This window comes from Epinephelus lanceolatus, chromosome 20 (genome assembly GCF_041903045.1).
Source record: "Epinephelus lanceolatus isolate andai-2023 chromosome 20, ASM4190304v1, whole genome shotgun sequence".
NCBI classification, from domain to species: Eukaryota; Metazoa; Chordata; class Actinopteri; order Perciformes; family Serranidae; genus Epinephelus; species Epinephelus lanceolatus.
The window spans coordinates 33,967,401-33,985,774 of NC_135753.1; the positions used below are offsets into that span (position 1 = coordinate 33,967,401).

At 45.0% G+C, this 18,374-nt stretch overlaps 1 protein-coding gene across 1 annotated transcript in view; it reads left to right on the plus strand.

Annotated features, from left to right (window-relative positions):
- The window catches only part of zeb1b (zinc finger E-box binding homeobox 1b), a 60,674-nt gene that overhangs the window by 30,133 nt on the left and 12,167 nt on the right, over nt 1–18,374 (plus strand). The window contains exon 2 of the mRNA XM_033638886.2: nt 12,815–12,970. Coding sequence (XP_033494777.2) covers nt 12,815–12,970 — 156 coding nt within the window. The remainder of the gene's footprint in view (nt 1–12,814; nt 12,971–18,374) is intronic.

Here is an 18,374-nt window from a genome sequence, read left to right on the forward strand (position 1 = left end):
GCAGGGCTTGTTGCCCCACGGCCTGTCCCCTCACTGAGACATCTGTCAGGCAGAGCCACAGTGTCAACGATTGACCTTTACTGAGGCGCAGGCAACCAGAGAATGCGCACACGCCAACACTAATATTGTCCCTCACTCTTTTAATTTCTGTCTTTTTATTCCTCTCGCTCGTCCCCTTGTTGTCTCCTACCTTCATTTTATTATTCACTTGATTTTCCTCTTTCAGCAGCCACCCTCGTTTCAACCTTTTATGTCTCCTTTCCCCAGCCTCCGCCTCTCCTCTGCGTTCCCTCCATCTTTCTTTCTCTCAGTCTCTCTGACAGTTTGTGACACTCCCTCCCTGGGGCAGCCATCAGTTCAGATGAGCATCGTATGTGACAGGCCAGCTTTGTCTTTTTAAGCCATTAGCAGTTCCTCTCCTCCCACCTTGCCATCGTTCCCCTCCGTTTACCTTTTCTGCCCTCTTTTGTGTTGGTATGCGCATGTCTCACGCTGCTGACTGGCAATCTTTGTATTAATCTACATAACAAACACGGCCCCGACTAGAGTGAAGAACTGACGAGCGTAAATATGTGACAGTGTTGATGACGGCGATGTTCAGTCTCCTTAATGAACTGAGGATGAATTCACCAATGCCAGTGATGAATCTGCGCAGTAAGGTATACTTACAGGTAAGCGAGATTTAATGAGATGTTCCAGTCGGAGAATTATTTGTAGCTCCCTCCCTCTTCATAGGCTGGTGTAATTCTCCCTGCTCTGTACTCCCCCACAGTCAACTGTCAAGCCTAATACAGGCAGGAATGTCCAGTCACCTGCTCCTAAAATGCAACAGCCCTGTGCTACACTAACCTAATATAGACCTGTGCTACACAAGCAGGTTGGATAACACGGTTATTGCTCATTGCATATATTTAAACACCTCAATGTGGCCCAGCTCAGCTGTTAGGCCCAGTGCCGGACCCAGCTCATTCAGCAGCCTAGACTAGCCCCCACCTCCCCCCATATATATTTCTTAACTCCTATATTTATTGTGTTTATTAACAGCAAGAACAAGAGCTAATGAGACAGCAACACAAATAAATAAATAAATAAATAATAAATAAATAACTCAGCTAACTAAAGTTGGTACACCGACAACAGACTGACCTATATCGGTGGGTAGTTGCGTCATTTTTCCCATAGATTTTTTTGAATGGGAAAAAAGTGTGTGTGTGTGTGTAGCAGAGTGTGATAACAAATCAGATATTTGCTTGTGTTCAGCCCACTTGACATGCTTGAATTTGTTATTTACGTGACAACGCCTGAACGCAACACAAGCTCCACTCCAGTTGAGTGTGTGTGAGTGCTGTGCTGCGCTGCTTCGCATAACAGCAGCCTTAAAAATCAGAAAGACTCAGGTAGGGTTTGGTCAAGAAAATGCGGCCCGTCCGTGCTCTAGTGTGTAGCTCTTTTTACACAAACACTGCGCTGTAGAGCAACCACAAAGTCCCTTCTTTACGCCGCCTTTGCATTTTTGCACAGAACCAAACAACAGCAGCATCGTGCCACTCCGATGTGTGATTTTAGATCATATGCCGGTATCTCGGAATCAAAATAAGCATGACATGTAACGCAACAGCATCAGCCTCTAGTGTGACATATAACATATGCGTCGATAGCACGTTATAAACAGAAACAAAGACATTATTACCTTTGCTTGAAAGGTAAGGAGCTCCTGGACCTTATTGTTTTCTCAACTTGTGGACATTTTCAGCTGCTGTTCTTCTTCTTGAAGTTAGCTGCTCACTGCTATCAGCTAGGGTAGGTCTCATGCATAACAGGTTGTCAAAGTATCAAACCCTTACCACCCATTATCCCGTCCTGCCAGCTGTCTCTTTTATACAGACGGTGTTCCAGCTCTGTTGCTACCTCCAATGCTGGATTAAAGGCAAGACCACTCTGTCCCCCCATCTCGCAATTGTACCTTTTATACAAAACGGTGACGTGTCATGGCGGCATGTTTGTGATTTTTGAGTGGGTGGATAGCTAGGCGGTTGCCTATTTTGCCTATAGGAAGATCTGCTACTGGTTAGGCCACAATGCCACAGAGTGGAAACTAAAATATGTAATATACTGTAATTATATAGATAATGGATGTATTAGATGTTTGTTGTACCTATGTCTGTTAATAGAGTATGTACAGATGAGTAGTATTTATGCCCCTGCATGTTATTTTAAGTGAAAGCATGATCCTGTATAGTAAGAAACTGTAGGCAAAGACTGGTAGCATTTGCAGCATGTTAGCCATAGCTCGGCTGCTCTCAGCCGGCTGACCCGTGTGTATCTATGACAGAGTTGGATCAAGCTGTGAAATTGGATTCTGTTGTCTGACAACACATAACAGGCTCAACAGTTTGGCTTGCCACTTGACAAATGATTATCACACCTCTGACTACATCTGCCTATTGTCCAGCCTTAATGCGGTGGTGGATGATTTTAACACGTGGGCTCAGACAGTATCTGCCGGCCCAGTCGTGTTGCTGTCGTTAGCGCTGAAGTGGTCGGAGAAAAAGGAAACGAGCTATGTAATGAAGTTTGATGCTACTGATGTAACTGACTACATTTAAATGGGCTGAATACCTTTAGGCAGTCGCTCTAATAATATCCTCACAGAGCCTCCACTCAAAATGTCAGCCTGAGACACAAACTGGCAAAATCAAAGGGGAGGAAGACCATTATACCACTGCGCACCTTTCACAACCTATCAGTCTGTAACTGCAGCCTGAATGGAGCCTGACAGCAGAGGTGACAGGGACATTTCATGTTGCTCGCGACACTCCAATGAGGTTTGACGGAGGCTAATGCAACATTAGCCAGGTTTGTGTTTGGTTGCCTGCCTGGTATTACAGAGGCTTTGCACTTAACGTGAAACAGCCGCAACAGAAGGGAAACAACTGTTTGCCAGGTGTGTGCTGACGCTTTCCTGTGTGGGATAAATATTTGTGTTGCTGTTTTGGTGTTGTTTCTGTGTTCGAGGTCATTTCCAGTGCAGTCATGTGTGAATAATATCAAGAGCTCAGGTAACATAGTGTGTTATTACTTGGTGTATAGGCCCAATAGGTGATAGCATTCACTGAGATAATTTGGAGAAAAGAGTGATGGTTCAACTGTATTTAAAAAAGAGCAGAGAGTTTAAAGAGAGCAGACGGAAGCATGACTGCATGTTCTCTGGGCTTACCAGAATCTACAGCAGGTGTTTCCTCTCTTTACCTCTCTTTCTTTCCTCCCCCTGCTCACCCACTTCTTACGCACCTTCTACGTCGCCGCTTTCTCAGTCACCTGCTCGTACTGTGTGAAGCTGGACTGGTTGACTGGGTGGGCATTCTCTCACCACAGACCTGCTGAGTGTTAGAGAACTGGAGCAGGCCTCTTCACTGGTGGATGAAGGGAGGGAGGGATGGTGCAGAGATACTGTAAGTGGGTAGCATTGTAGTGTTTAGGTGTGTGCACGGACGTTTCGTAGCCAGGACTTTTTTGAATCAAATGAATGTGTTAATCTTCAAAAAGTTCATCAGGGCCTTCTGTGATGGATATTCAGACAAGGTCATGTGACCACCCATAATGACTGAAAGCCCTCGACATGCCAAGCATGCCTTCAGCGGCTTAACATGCAGAACACACACGCACACACACTCTTCACTCTCACTTAGGTGTACCACTGTTATTACCGTTGATGGGGCTGTCTCACCTCCAATATAAACATGAGTTGGGAGACAAGTGTAAACTTGGTGGCCGGGGCATTGCTGTGGATTGTGTGCGTGTGGTGTGATCACACCCTCGGGTTCCTACCAGCCCACCGGCCTTATTTAGAAGAGCTGAGAGGAGCCAGATGCAACAACTCTCCGAGGACGCCCAGTGTTACAGAATGTGTGTGGCTCATCACCATGCTCATTAGCCCCGGAGAGAAATACCATCGCCTGCCCAGAACAGCCTGTGACTTCCCCTCAGTAGAAATGCAGTCTATTATCTAGGTGTCACTGAGGTACAGCAGCACTATTAGGACTAACCCTGAGTAATAAAATCATGTGGCCTAATAAGCATAGCACATAATAGACAAGGTTTTTAGTCATTTTCTTGTTTGAAAAGCATTCCACAATCTCCGAGGTGCAGTTAAGTCTCTTTTGCTTTCCCTAACACTCATTAACAACCACTGACTTCCTTTACACTTCGAAGTGTCATCATGCAGATTAAGAGAACAATAGGCTCCATTAGCATTAGTGTTATCATGGAAAGTGCTCATCAGATGGGAGATGAGTGACCCGCGGAGGCCCATTAGCTCACGTGCTAAAACCTTGATCAGCATCATTAGGAAGACAAGAGCCCATTGTCTCCGAGCTCACCTCTGAAACGATTCCTATGAAAAGCTCTGCTCCACAGGTTGTTTAAGTGCTTTGATGGAATAATCTTAACCAGTTGTCTGCGTTAGCTGTGTGTTGTTATTTGCCCAGCTGAATACCTGAATCTATCAATGGAGCACAGAGATACACACTAATATTTTAAGCCTACAGGTCAATGAAGCCTCTGAATATGGTCTCCAAAGTAGGGGAGACCGGGGTTGGTTGGCACACAGCTATTTTGTGATCCTTTGAAGGTCACAGAGACAAAAAATGTTTGTTTTCTGTACCTGCACTCATAAAACAGAAAGTCACCCACTTTTTTGGTGAGACTAACATCTCAGTTTTAGTGGTTTATGGACTAAACATATTATAAACTAGTGTAAGAGATAGTTTATAGACAAAGGAATCGGTTACATTTTGATAAAAGATTTGAAAGTCTGTAACGAGTGATGGTAGCTGGCTAATAAAATCTGAACACAAAGTTGGGTCAAATGTGAGCTGGGTCAGCTGACACACGTGCAAAACATTTCTAAAATTATGAGTTGTAACTGTAACTCTATTTTGAAAGATTAAAACTATTTTGAAAGGTTAAAAAAAACATTTATATTGCAAGTTAATTAATATTATTTTGACAGGCCAAGGGCAAATGTAATTAGACATTCTGATTAATTGCTTAAAAATGTTTTATTTAAAAAAAGCATTCATGTGAAAATATTCTTTTAAATGTTCATGTTTTCTGGTTCTCGTTTTAATTAAATGTTTTTCTATAGCATTTAAACATTGGGCTAACCAACACCATAATGTGGCACAAATGCACAACATGACTTAAATTTAGAAAACATGTGTCACATTGAAACATATTTATTTGGCAGAGAGTAAAAAGGGTGCCAATATGTTTTGATTTTGAAAGATGAGTCAACGCCGATTTGGCAGTGTCGTTTCATATAGTTAAAACATTGATTTAAAAATTGTTTCAACATTAAAACAGATCGTTCTGAAGTTTCAACGTTCAACGTTGATTGAATTCTGTTAACCTTTTTACAACCATCAGAATTTAATATTGTTATTGTTTCAGTGTTGTTTCAATGTTGAAACAACAGTTCAACATTGAAGGTCGGCAGTATGTCAGATGGGTTCTTTGTCAAAATACTTTGACAGGACAAACATTTTTTTTTTATATTTAGCAATGTGTATTGTAATTTTATTTTTTAACGGTCCACCTTTTTGTGCGCAGTTTGACTTAGTAAACCATACTTCAGTATTAGTAGTAGATATCAGTAACTAGCTGGTGACAAATTACTGTTCACTGTTTTTGTTGAATGTTTAACTAAAAGGCGCAACTAAATCAGGATGTGGAACTGTAAGGTTGCTTTCACAAAGGTTCACAGAATGAGGACTTTGTTGATTTAACCTTTATGTAGGCAGGTAAACTCACTGAGACATGAGGTTTCATTCTCAAAGGAGATCTGATAAAACTTGTTGACCACAGGGGGGGCACATATAGGGAATATTTGGTGGCCACACAGTAACTTTTTGTGGCTACAGGCCTTCAAGCCATTGTTTATGTTGAACCCTGGAACATCTTACATCTCTTGTAGTACGGCAGGCTGCATCTAAAGTGTCCACTCTGCATCTAAAGTGACTAATTCTCAGGACTTCTTGGTGCTATTTTTACCTCACGCCCATACTAGTGCTTCTGCTTTTTGCCCAGCCTAACTTAGAACAATGAGTAAGAGTCATTTGATGCTGTTTGGGGAGTTTTTGGGTGCTGAATGTTGTGTTGTGTATCTATGGAGAAACTGTTCAGGATGTGTCTAGATGTGACTGGCCTCCTCTGGTATGGTTGGCAGACTCTTGTGGTGCAGAGACTTGGCATTAGCTGCTAGGAAACAGTCTCTTGGGACCCCTAGTGCCCTCTCCAGCTAACTGACTGTGGGAAGGGACACTGCAATGTGTCCACAGCTCTGTCTCTTAACTACGTGAATCAAACAGCTTTTGCCTGACTTCAAGGGCCGAGCACAGGCCTATTGAATTAGCGGCCCGCGGGCCACATGTGGCCCAGAAGCAACCTCTGAGTGGCCTGGGCAGGGAGTGGTATCGAGACCCAGTATTAAACGGTCTGAGGCAAATTTAATCAAAATTGTAATAATAATAATAACAAGCTCCGCCGTAATCAGCTCTTATCGTTACTTTTTAAAGTTTTGATTTCATGTATGATCGTGCTGCAGCCTCTCTCCTGCTCTCTGCATGTCAGGGCTGACCTCCTCCTCACAGCACACACACACACACACACACACACACACAGAGCAGGGTGAAGTCAGACAACAGCAGAGAGGCTGCAGTGCAGATGAAGGAAGTATAACTTCAAGATTACTCAAGTTGACAACAACTACGCTTGCTGAAAATGTGGCCCATCGACATTTTCTGATTTTAAAATCCGGCCCGGTTGAATTTGTAATTGAATAGCCCTGGCCTAGCAAGTTTGAGGAGCCTGCAAACAAGCCAGCCATGAAAAAAAAAATCCCCAATTCTTTTGTTTTGTTATAGGCACTTGAGTTGACCTTCCTGACTCTGTGGGAGGAAGGCTGTTGTTTTAACAAAACCAGCAGCGTTTACCTCAGCGCTGAATGAGGCACCTCACCTTGAGACGGCATACTTGAGGTTTTGAATGGCACGGCTTTGTTTTACTTTGGTTCGAGCTGGGGTTTTTTTGTAGTGGTTGGCTTCCCTGAGAAAATGCCATTGCGGAGCCGCAAGGGCAGACTCTGTGACGACAGGGTCTGTACTCTTTGAGGATGCCTGTGGTAGTTTCACCGCTGCCTGCCTGGCCCTGAGCACCGAATGAGATAAGTGGCGTACCTCAATGAGGGGAGCCTGTACCAAGGCTAAATATAGAGACAGAAGAGAGGTAGAAGGGCAGACAAATGGTGGCTGCCGCTTGTGATGAGTCAATATGTCTAATCACAAGCAGAACAACAGCAGACCTCAGAATATGTGTCAGTCAGACGGCTGAAATTAGCAGCAGGGAAAGAGCACACCCTTTGATCTGTCTCTTTAAGACGGGGAAAAGTGTTTTGGTTGGACATTCCAGACATACCTCCTACACATTCTGCCACGGTGCTGTCAGCCTGTATAGGTTTACAGATGTCCTTATAGGTAATGAATCAAGATAAAGCTCACTTCAGATGGTAATGTGTTTGTTCACAGGCTATATATGTTTCTCTGTGTCCTCATGTACAGCTCAGTTATTAAGCCAGTCACTCACACCTTGAGGGCCTCAAAGCACAGAGATAGCTCACTCCCACAGAGGTTGAGATACTGCCATTCCTATCTGGCACTCCTCAGTGTATGAAAGCACAAACCAAGCCATCTGCTGTCGTACACACACGACTCCACAGTGATTTTGAGTTCCTAATGTCTCTTACTCATCAATCGGGCCAGCATCAAATAGCGTGAGCCTGAAATAAGCGCCAGCGAGTTTACATAATTACAGGACAGAATCTACAAAATGAACCCGCGTCTAGGGACACATAGTGCTTGATATTGTGTGCTGACAGATCAGTGAAGATATGCCCGCTAAGGTGATCCCCTCCAACGGGGTAACGCTGGGACTGTTTTGGGAGTAACCCACCCAGTCACCCATTCCTTTGCCAGTAATTGATACAGCCTGGCAGGTGTCATAACAACACAGCCCTCTCTCCAGCAGGCATATTTAAGTGTGGCTGACATAAACTGTCTGGCACTGTCTTTCAATAGACTCTGGGAACTTTGCAAGGGGGAAAGAGGGTGACGACTGATGGTGAAGGTGGAGAAATTCAAGCAGCTTTGGCTTCAGTTATTTAGTGAGGTGTTAGCGGGGTAGTGCAGCTACAGCCTGTGTGTGTAGCATGTTGAAAAGACGTGTAGGTGAAGAGTAAATAACATACTGAGAGCTAGTCTGCTACCATCAGTAACAGTTGGAACCAGGATACAGTGGGTCTTCTTAGGTAAAGGCTTAAAGGTACTGTTCACTCCAATATCATATTTTTCCTCTTACCTGTAGTGCTATTTATCAACCTTAATTGTTTTGGTGTGAGTTGCAGAGTGTTGGAGATATCGGCCTAGTTCACATTACACGATTTTCACCATGGTTTTGACGTCGCAGAAGAGCCACCTTGGGTCGGAGGTGAGTCGGCAGATAGTCTGCCACGACGAGTCCTCATGTGCAAACAAGCCTATGAGCAAGTCGCCCCTCGTCTGCGACTGGGACTGGATATCTGTCGTGCTAGAAAACTGGAGAAGTCTGACACGACTGACAAAAAGCATCAGCCAATGAGAGGCGGGATACGTCCCACGTCAGCACGCAGGAGGACGTAGGGTTGTCAGGTCCAGTCGCTTCTTCTGGGCTTGTTTCCATAGCCCTGGTTGCTTGTTTCTCTCCCGAGATCTGGCAACACTGACAAGCCGGCAAGCAACAACAACAATGTGACGATAGTTGTAATCAAGGCTTGTTATACTGAAGCTATGGGGCTTTAATTGATTGCGTCCTATTACCCAGATCCAGAGACCATCTGTGTGTGGGAGGGTATTGTAAAGGTGTGATCTCTGGTCAGGGGTTACGGACTGCCTTAAAGCCAAAGCCATGGTTACAGGCTATTATTTTCTCAGGTGTTCACCACACTGCAACCTATGGAGGAAAGCAAACTTTCAGAAGTAAGTGCTTCACCTCCTCCACCTACCAATGCTTTCTCTCTCAGCTGCGTAGGAGTCGTCCTCCTGTTGTGTGCTAGCATGTTAGCGCTAATGAGGCCAGCTGTCCAAACGCTCAGCCGGTCAGCCAGAAGGGACTGCAGCCTTTGTTGATGCTAGGTGTTACATCTCCTGTTGGAACACACATTTTTGTTTCAACACCGCCAACCATTTGGCACAGGAAGAGCGTCTCTGTTCAACCCCCCCACACCACCAGCACCACCCGCCATCCTTCACTCTTTCTCTCACCCCCTTTGCTGTACTTTGCAGCTCCCACTTTTATTGTCCCGGTGGCCGTTGCCACCTCCCGTCTGCACACACCAGCACATTGATTTTCTCTCTACAGCTTTATATTTGATCAGTTTCTCTTGACACTGCCGGCGGAGAGTGTTGCCTTTGTAATCGCTGACCTCAGCTCCACACCTGAGTGGCTGTGGCCCTAAACAGCCTCTCAGACTCGTCCTAAAGCACCTTCTGTTTCAGAATGAAGTGTTGCACCCTGTTTGGGCTGCTGAACGGACAATACATCACCTGGCAGAGTGTCTCTGACAGAAAGGAGAGGTATGGATAGGGACAGAGAGGTGGTGGTAAGCAGACAAGGGAGAGGGGAGAGAGGGACAAGAACAGACCAGTTTATACAGTCTCACAATGTCATATAAATTCAATTAATTGTCAGTTTATTTGAATGGGATCCCAGCTTTGTGGCTCCCAGGTCTTCAATTGTCCAGTCGGCTGGACTGCAAAGGATGTGCAACACCAGTGAGTTTATCTTTTGAAAACTACAATATGGTGGCGATCACGTCATATTAGAGGAAAAAAGATATGAGGAACAGTGTGAAGAGAGGAAAGAGGTTGAGAATGAAATAGCTCTCCTGATAAATCCTGATAGGATTTCGCAGCTGTGGCACAGCGGTGTTGACCCCATGAACGACTCACCAAATAACAGTGCTTCTCCCTCCTCCTCCTCCACCTTCCATCCCTCCTCCCCCACAACTCCTTCCTCCCGCCTCCCCCTCAGCCTGAACCCTTGCACGTCTGCCGAGTTTGTGTGAATACCAACCGGTTGTAATGACCTGCACAATGCAGAGAGACCTCACCAAAACAATTCTCATTGATTGAAACGGAGGATCGTGATTCTCCCAGATACGCCTCCTCTCGACAAAAAACATTAGCAGCCACTTCAGAAAGAGGTGGGCGAGTGGGGTTGGGGTGAGTGAAGATAGAGAGGGAGAAAAAAATGTTCAGGTGCTTTGTACTGGCAGTGCATATTCAGCGAGTGAATGCAGGTGGTGTGTGTATGTGCAAGCGCTGTGTGCAGTGTGTATGATGTGAGATAAAGTAGCTGGAGAGGTAGTTTCAGTGCTGCAGTCCGGGCCCTCTGCTGACTGGGCTGCTCTCACTGGAGAATTGATTTGGCCTCCAAGAGGATCTGTAGCTCTCTCAGTGGAACAGAGGGATGGAGGGGGGGGGGGGGGGGAGGAGAGAGAAATGGAAGGAGAGTGGGTGGAAGTAACACAGGTGGAATTGAGAGATGGAGGAACTGGGTGGAAATGAAAAGAAGACACAGGAACACACACTCGCGCACTCACACACATCTGAGGCAGACAGTCGGTCAGGAAAATTTACTCCCCGTAATAACCCTCTCTGTAGGCTGGCTGTCTCTGTGTCTCCTGGCTCCTTCAGCCCATAACACAACCGACCAGGTCACACTGACTCCCACACAGCACACACACCACTTCAGCCCTGCAATCTAATGATCTCACACGCTAGTACTGTATGTGTGTCTGCAAGTTTCAAAGTGTGAATTTTCTCTTTCTCTGCAACACGGAGCCTATTGTTCCTCGAGTTTGTTTTCACTGCGGATTCATACCTTTTCTCAAAATTTCATTTGCATACTTTTACTTCTGAGAATGACAACAAAAACTGTGAAACGCATGTCAGTCTACAGGTTAATTTACTACTCTTTAGTTGACTGCACGGCACACCATCTGGGTCTGATGTGAGCTAGCTGGTGGTGCCACTCATTCGGCAGTTAGAATTAGTACCACCTTCTTGACCAAACAGCATTGCAGTGGAAACATTCAGTACATTTACATGACATAGAGAAAATTGTTTTATTATGTGTGTTAGTCCAACTAAATCCAGACTTTTAAAATACACTTAAACATGCTAGTCCGACTGAAATCCGTATGTATACAGTCAATTGGACCCAAACTGATCAAGAAGTCGGTAACAACATGGCAAAATCTAGATTCAGAGCTGTGCATTTTTAGACGGATGTGGAGACACAGTTCATGCTGTGTCAGTACTGATTGTGCTCACCTTATGGTCTCCCCTAAGGTCACCATGGTGAATAAGCACTTAGATATTGAGCTGAAAAGCCCCTTTAGCATTGTTAACTTGGCCTATGTTAGCACTGTTAGCAATGTCAGCACGGCCAGTGGTGCTAACACACATTAGTTACAAGGCTAAAGGGTTTTGCGGCTCAAAATGAGGCCACTTACACAATGAGGCAACCGACCAGGACGGCGTTACCATAGGCTGTAGATAAAGATGTGCAATACGTCTCCACTTACCCTCAAAAATTAGGCGGAAATATACCAGATATGGCCACTTCCATCTTGTGCTGGTGACATTATTCACAGCCAGAGTCAGCGCAGTAGTGATGTCTGCAAGAATCAAGTTCCCGTCCATGCACCTGTCCAGCCAAACATGAGCAGCGTCGCTGAAAGCAAACAACAAGCAAAACCTTTTTCAAATCACTGACTAATAACGTATCAGAACATGAAGGGGGCGGGGTTTAGGACCTATACTGCTGCCAGTCGATCAAGATGTTTTGGCTTCACTTTTGGGGAGCTGTCATGTCGTCCATTTTTATATACAGTCTATAGTTGTTACCAGCAGTAATGGCAAATGAGTGCAGGGTGACCAGGGCGACCAAAGCTAACCAGTGAAGACCAGAGGATGGGCAGTGAGCATTATGTTCCTGCATGTTAACACAGGCTGTCTGTCAGCAGAGCCAGCAGAAAATAAATTGCAGCACATTTAATTCACAAAACATTTGTATCTCACCTCCTCTGAATGGATAGCACTCTGAAATGTGTCACTGAAGCTCACTGAGTCAATGGAGCGCTGGACTAAAAGGAAAGGTCTCTTGTATTTCATGTCATTTTGCATTTTATTGAAAAATTAACCTGTTAGTTGCCAGCTAATGGATGTCAGCCTATCAAGAGCAAAATAAACCAAACCTGACATCCCTACTTTTACCACATCGAGACATCCAAATCATCAGTCGCAGTATTTTTAACAACCCTCCATTCACTCTGTTGTTAGTGCCCAAGCTGTTTTATTCCCCCCTGCTTTAACAACCCACCGTCCCCATTTAAAGTTTCATTTCATCTATGGAAGTTAGGCTGTGGTCTGTTTAATTGGCGTTTCCAGCTCGTTACCCCCTCCTCCTTCGACCATTCCCTTTAATAGTTCTGACATTTAAATGACATAGTACATATATTTAACCTCTCTGACTCACGGCCTTTAACATTGAGTGCTCATAATCAAGAAGCACATACAGTACGCCTCCTATTATCTTTATCAAGGATAAAAAGACTAAATGTGTGTAACCGGCTCCCTCTCCTTTAAAGACTAATTAAAAAGATAGACATAATCTGAGCAGTCAGTCTAACCTCTATCCTCCGTGTCTCCTTGCGCAGTGACTAACTACAATAATGTGGTGGAGGCCGGCTCAGACTCAGACGATGAGGACAAGCTGCACATCGTGGAGGAGGAAGGCAGCCTGGCGGACGGGGCCGACTGCGACAGCACCCTGCCAGACGAGGAGCACCCCAGGGAGCGCTGCTGGGACGGAGGTGAGACCACACGCTCACTCATAGGGCACATTATTATTCTTATTATCACACGCTGAATCATGCAAACACACACCTCATCTTCCTACACACCAATTCCTGCTCTGTTCCACTTTTCTGCATTGCGGAAAAGTTCAGCACAAGTGCTCATTTAATCTTATTTTCTGCTTTAAAATCTTTAAAATGATGCCAGTGGGGGATAACAGCGCTTGATTCACAGTTTGCCAGAATTGTCTTTAGGTTAGTGCCAGTTTATTGAGATGTGGCACTGTAAGGTTTTTCGCTATCATCATCCAAACTACACTGACTGATTTTTCCGTATAAGAACAACTGACTTCCTAAGATGTATATTTTCATTATTTCATCATACTTTGATGGTCAGTCCTGCCATTGTTAGGCTGGCAGAATATCTTTGAACCTTACTTCTATCTGCTCAGGATAAGAGCATTACTTCAAATGCCTCCAGCACATGAATGCAGTTGTGTCACGCAGCCTCTTTATTTACTGTTACGACATTAACTGTTCGACTGCTGGTGTCTCATTTTGACCTCAGCCGACGTGAAGCGGGCTAAGTTAAGAAATGTCTCGCTGACGTCTGTGCAAAGTTAAGCACCAGGCTTTGTCTCATTGTGAAACACGGAGTGCAAGGAAACAGGTACTACACGTGCTGGGCTTCCAACTAAGGCAGGAAGCACGATATTAAACAAAGACAATGCCAACAGAGGGAGAGACCTTCAAGCACAGAAAATAGCCTCGCAGGCGAAGAGCCGGCGGAGAGCTTTATGGCACTGGTGGGCATTGGAGGGGCCGCCGTGAACTTCTTTTTACCTCAAACCATGTGGAAGTGACATCAGAGGCAGCTCACTGCCACAGGAAGGGCTGACATCACTCCCCACTCCCCCACCCTCCCCCTTCCAAAACAACAATCGCAGGTGCTGAAGGATGTTGGTGTTTCAACCTGGGCCCAAGGCCTCAGCGCTGCTCTCCTGACCTCACACTGTATGTGCCTATAAATCTATGTATGTGTGTGTGTGTGTGTGTGTGTGTGTGTGTGTGTGTGTGAAGCTGTTAGTTTCGGGCCTCTGCCAAGTACAGTATGTGCAACACTGTGAAATGTAATTAGATATTCAGCCACAAGAATATTTATTTTAGGGTGTTGCTCCTTGCACATTTTGGCTGGATTTTTCTCGGGTGAGAGATGTGTGAGACCGAGGGGGGCTTTGATTTAGCAAGAGGTCAAGTTAGCACACGCGAAAATGTCCAGCGACCTATCACTTTCAGTTTAGGGAGGGATTTTTAGAAATTCCTCTCCAAGGAGTTTCAGCTCGGTGAGTTTCAGTTGCGAGGTTTCAGTTGCACATAAACACGCTTAAAGCACAGACCTGTGCACAGCGTAGCCACCTATTCCCCAGACTATGCTGTCATTTTCATCACCGCTCTCCAGCTGTACCTCCTTGCATAAAGGGAAAGTTGGAGGAAGAATAATGTCATTGGTTTTGGCCGGGGCTCGTGAACATTAAACACTTCAAAAGCATGAGTTACACTGAAACAGCTCAGTGAGCTGGCTGCGCTCCACAGTTATGCCTGATCAGGCATATTTTCTTTTGCTCTCACTCATGTGCACACACACACACACACACACACACACACACACCTCTGTGTCTTGCTCTCTCACTCCCCTCATATCATACATCAAGCAACATCTTTGCTGTCACTCTGGATCAGACTGATGAAACATGGGGAAAGCCGCAGTCCTTTAAACAAACACTCTTCTCTCGTCTCTCATCCCTTCATCCCTCCCTCTGTTGCTTTCACTCCTGAGAACAGAGGAGTCTCTGGTGCAGCTTTGAAAAGTGACCACCACCCACTAATCTTCTCTTCAGCGTCGCCCAGTTTGCTTCAAATTAAAACCTTGACACCCCTTCTCCTGAGACTGCCGCGCTCCAAAACCAAAAGGTGGTTTTTCAGTGCGTTGCTGTCTCTCCTTTCCTCCCCTCCTTTTCCCTTTTTACACTCCCGTTCTCTCTCTCACTGTTTCTCTTGTTCTGAATCATTCCTCTTGATTATATGGTATCATGGGCACCCTGCTCGCTGTCATTACTCATTCACTCCTAAATGATTATGTAGTGGTGGAGCAGCCCAGTGTCGGTGCAGTAAACTGCTGCCTGTTTTCCTCTAAGAACAGGCTGACTAACTCCAGGGGATCAAAAGGTAAAGAGAGTGTTGACCTGGGAGGGCTTGTCCTTTATATTTGATGAGTTGTAGAGCATGATTACATCTCAGAGAATGGGCAGGGTGGACATGGAGAGCTTTGATATTGTGAGGTTGCAATGGCACTTAATGACAGCGAAAGGCTGGGTTTAATTGCATGGAAATACAGTCTAAGGCTACTGGAAGATGAGCTGGTTGTTAGTGAAGTGTGTTGGGTGCACTTGTGGGGTGCTGCAGTGAAGCTGCACGGCTCTCACGCACAACGACACTTAGTATTTCCTCACTGTTGGCCTGACATGCAGTGATGATATTTGATGTTTCTTAGAATTGGTCACAGATCCGTTTGGATCAGCGTGGACACACAGGAACACCTACATTCCTGCGTGCCTTATGTCACCGCGTGATGTTGAAAGTGAGCCACCCCTCTGGACAGGAAAGGGAGACTCTCCAGAGAGCTGGGAGGATTGTCCAGTGGAGACACACAGCACAAATGTTTGATAGCGCTAAGCCAAGGATAAGCAAATCATCCTGAATTTGGAAATACCTCACATGCATCCTCCATCTAACCTCCTGTTGATGGGAGATAAAGTGGAACAGCTTTACTAATGATTGTGGAATATTTGAGCTGTTTGTGCGAATCCTTATCACTGATATGTCTCTCCCATCCGAGATAGAATCTACAAACGAGTCTGGATGCACATCTACAGGAAGTGGTGGGGGCAAAGGTTGGCCAGGGCAGGAAATGCATCATGGGATACGGCTGTATCATGTTGCAGAGATGTAGGCAGAGGAGGATGAGAAAGGAGCGAGGGAAAGAGAGGAGGACAGAGTGGGTGGTCTGGTGATTTTGTTCGAAAACGTTCTATAGCTAGGTTACACTGTAAAACAAATAAAGAAGATCGACTTTTTTTTACATCAGAGCTGCAGCACAATGTCCTGCTACAACCTCACGGGGCCGTCGTTCTGGGGTTTTTGAACTGATTTTCCACGTGTGCAGTGGTGCATTCACATCCCTGCGTCAGCACATAAATGGCCTGTGTGATGTTTCATGTCAGGGGAGCAGCCTGATAACACGGAGCCGCCTCAGCCAGGCTGTGAACCCTTCTGGCCTCGCTCTGTACTTAACAAAGAGCAGACATACACACACACACACACAAGGAGTGAAAACAACCGCTTGTCATACCTTTGCAGCACAAACCCCGACTGGGACTCTACTTCACACATAGGCTCAACATTTAGTAGCCTAGAGGTGTGTTGGGGTGTTTGGATGCTTCCTTTGAGCAGTGAAAGGGAGCTAAACACAGTCAGATCAGCACTTTCACACATGCAACACTGTTTGGCCACAGCCACACTAATATGTCTTGCTATGTTTATGCCTAGCATCTGCACTACTGCAGCATTTTGGAACCCCTAAAATGGAGACCTTTCAAACTCTACTCACCCAGTCTTGGTTTGAAAACTGCTGGGTTGTGTTTTTGTTTGGAGTGTGGAAACACAGACGTTTGGAAGTGATGACACAGACACCCACGTTCACTTCCTGATTGGATCTTATCAGTCACAACGAACCGAGCCAAAACATTAAAGCTAGAACGACATACCTTTTGGGATTTTACCCATGTTTTGTGGGTGCTCCCAGAGGTGTGGACTTGAGTTACGTGACTCGGACTCGAGTCAGACTGAAGTCACAAGTTTGATTACTGTAGGCTTGAATTTACAAATTCAAAAAAGAGTTGCAGTTCAACTTAGACTTGAACATCAACAACTCGGACTTCACCTGATCTCGAAGATTTTTGACTAAAAAATACTTGAAACCCTTCCACAAGCCCAAATATGCTATGTTTCCTGAATCAACTAACATAAACACTTAATCCTCCATTTCTGTTTTGCCTGAACCAATCAAGTTGCAGGAGAGAACCATCTCTCAGTGACAGCTACCAGCTCTGAGCCATAGTTGGGACCACGCTGGCTTATTAACCATAACTTTAGCTTGGCCTGTCATTAGGTGGTAGCTAGCTTCTAGCGGTCCGGACCACTCTGCAGAAGAAAGGATGGCGTGGCATTCGGGTGCCTGTTCACTAACAATGGCTTTATTGCAGTTTTCACCGCAGAACAACAAACATGGCCGTCTCATGAGATTTAAAAGAAGCCCTGAGCTCATCTCAACACTTAACTCTACTGCTTTCATCACTATTTGCTGCAAGCGTCTTCACCATGACGCCCCGAGAGAGCTGCTGCCCTCCACACACACAATGAAGCACATGTCACACACTCACAGGTTACCCACAAGGCCACCGCCCTTAAAGGGGAAAAAAGGTGAGCGAGTAACAGCGCCAAAAAATGAGACCAAAGATCATTTTGTTTGCGTTCAAAAACTACACGGGTGTCGACAAACACAGATTGCAGCATGTAAAATATGTAGCTAAAAAATTACGGATTAAGACGCAACAACTTCCAGCTTCGTTCAACATTTGAGGTTGCACGTAAAACTGTAAATCGAGGCTAATTAGCATACTTAGCTACGAGCTAATGCTAAGCTAACTTGTTTTAATAAATGAGTACAAATTTTAAAAAGCATTAATGATTATTGTAAATGTAATATATTGTTACACTGTTGTTAGCATGGCATTATATTTCAGGAAGAGCACATTATGACTTGTTGAGGACTCGAAAATTAAAGTTTAGGACTTGGGACTTGCGAAACAATGATTTGGTCCCATCTCTGGGTACTTCTTTCAGATTTTAGATTCCTCCGGTGATGGATACGCTCTGATACGTCACCATATTTGCTTTCTTATGACTCCCAGTCTGTTTTCCACCTCCTTCACCACCTTGTACTTAGGTGTTACTGCCAGTAACAGTTCCATCTTGTTGTCGGTCCAAGCAAAGACATGTCTGGTCTTGCTTTTCACCATCTTTGTAGTATTTTCTGTAACTAAGCAACAAACCAGTGCAGACAATCTGCTTCCTGTTTACATCAGCGCACACATGCCCAGTGTGTGTGATGGAGATCAATTCTGAAAAGGCGCTAAAACACTTGTGTGTACAGAGATTGTTTTTGTTTTAAAATGCAGTTTTAAAATGAGTGTGGATGTGGCCTGTCTTCTCAACAGCCCACAGGACAATGACAAATATAAGACAGTTCATTAAAATCAATGGTGGGCGTATTTCCCAGAATGTTGAACTATTTCTTTAAGAT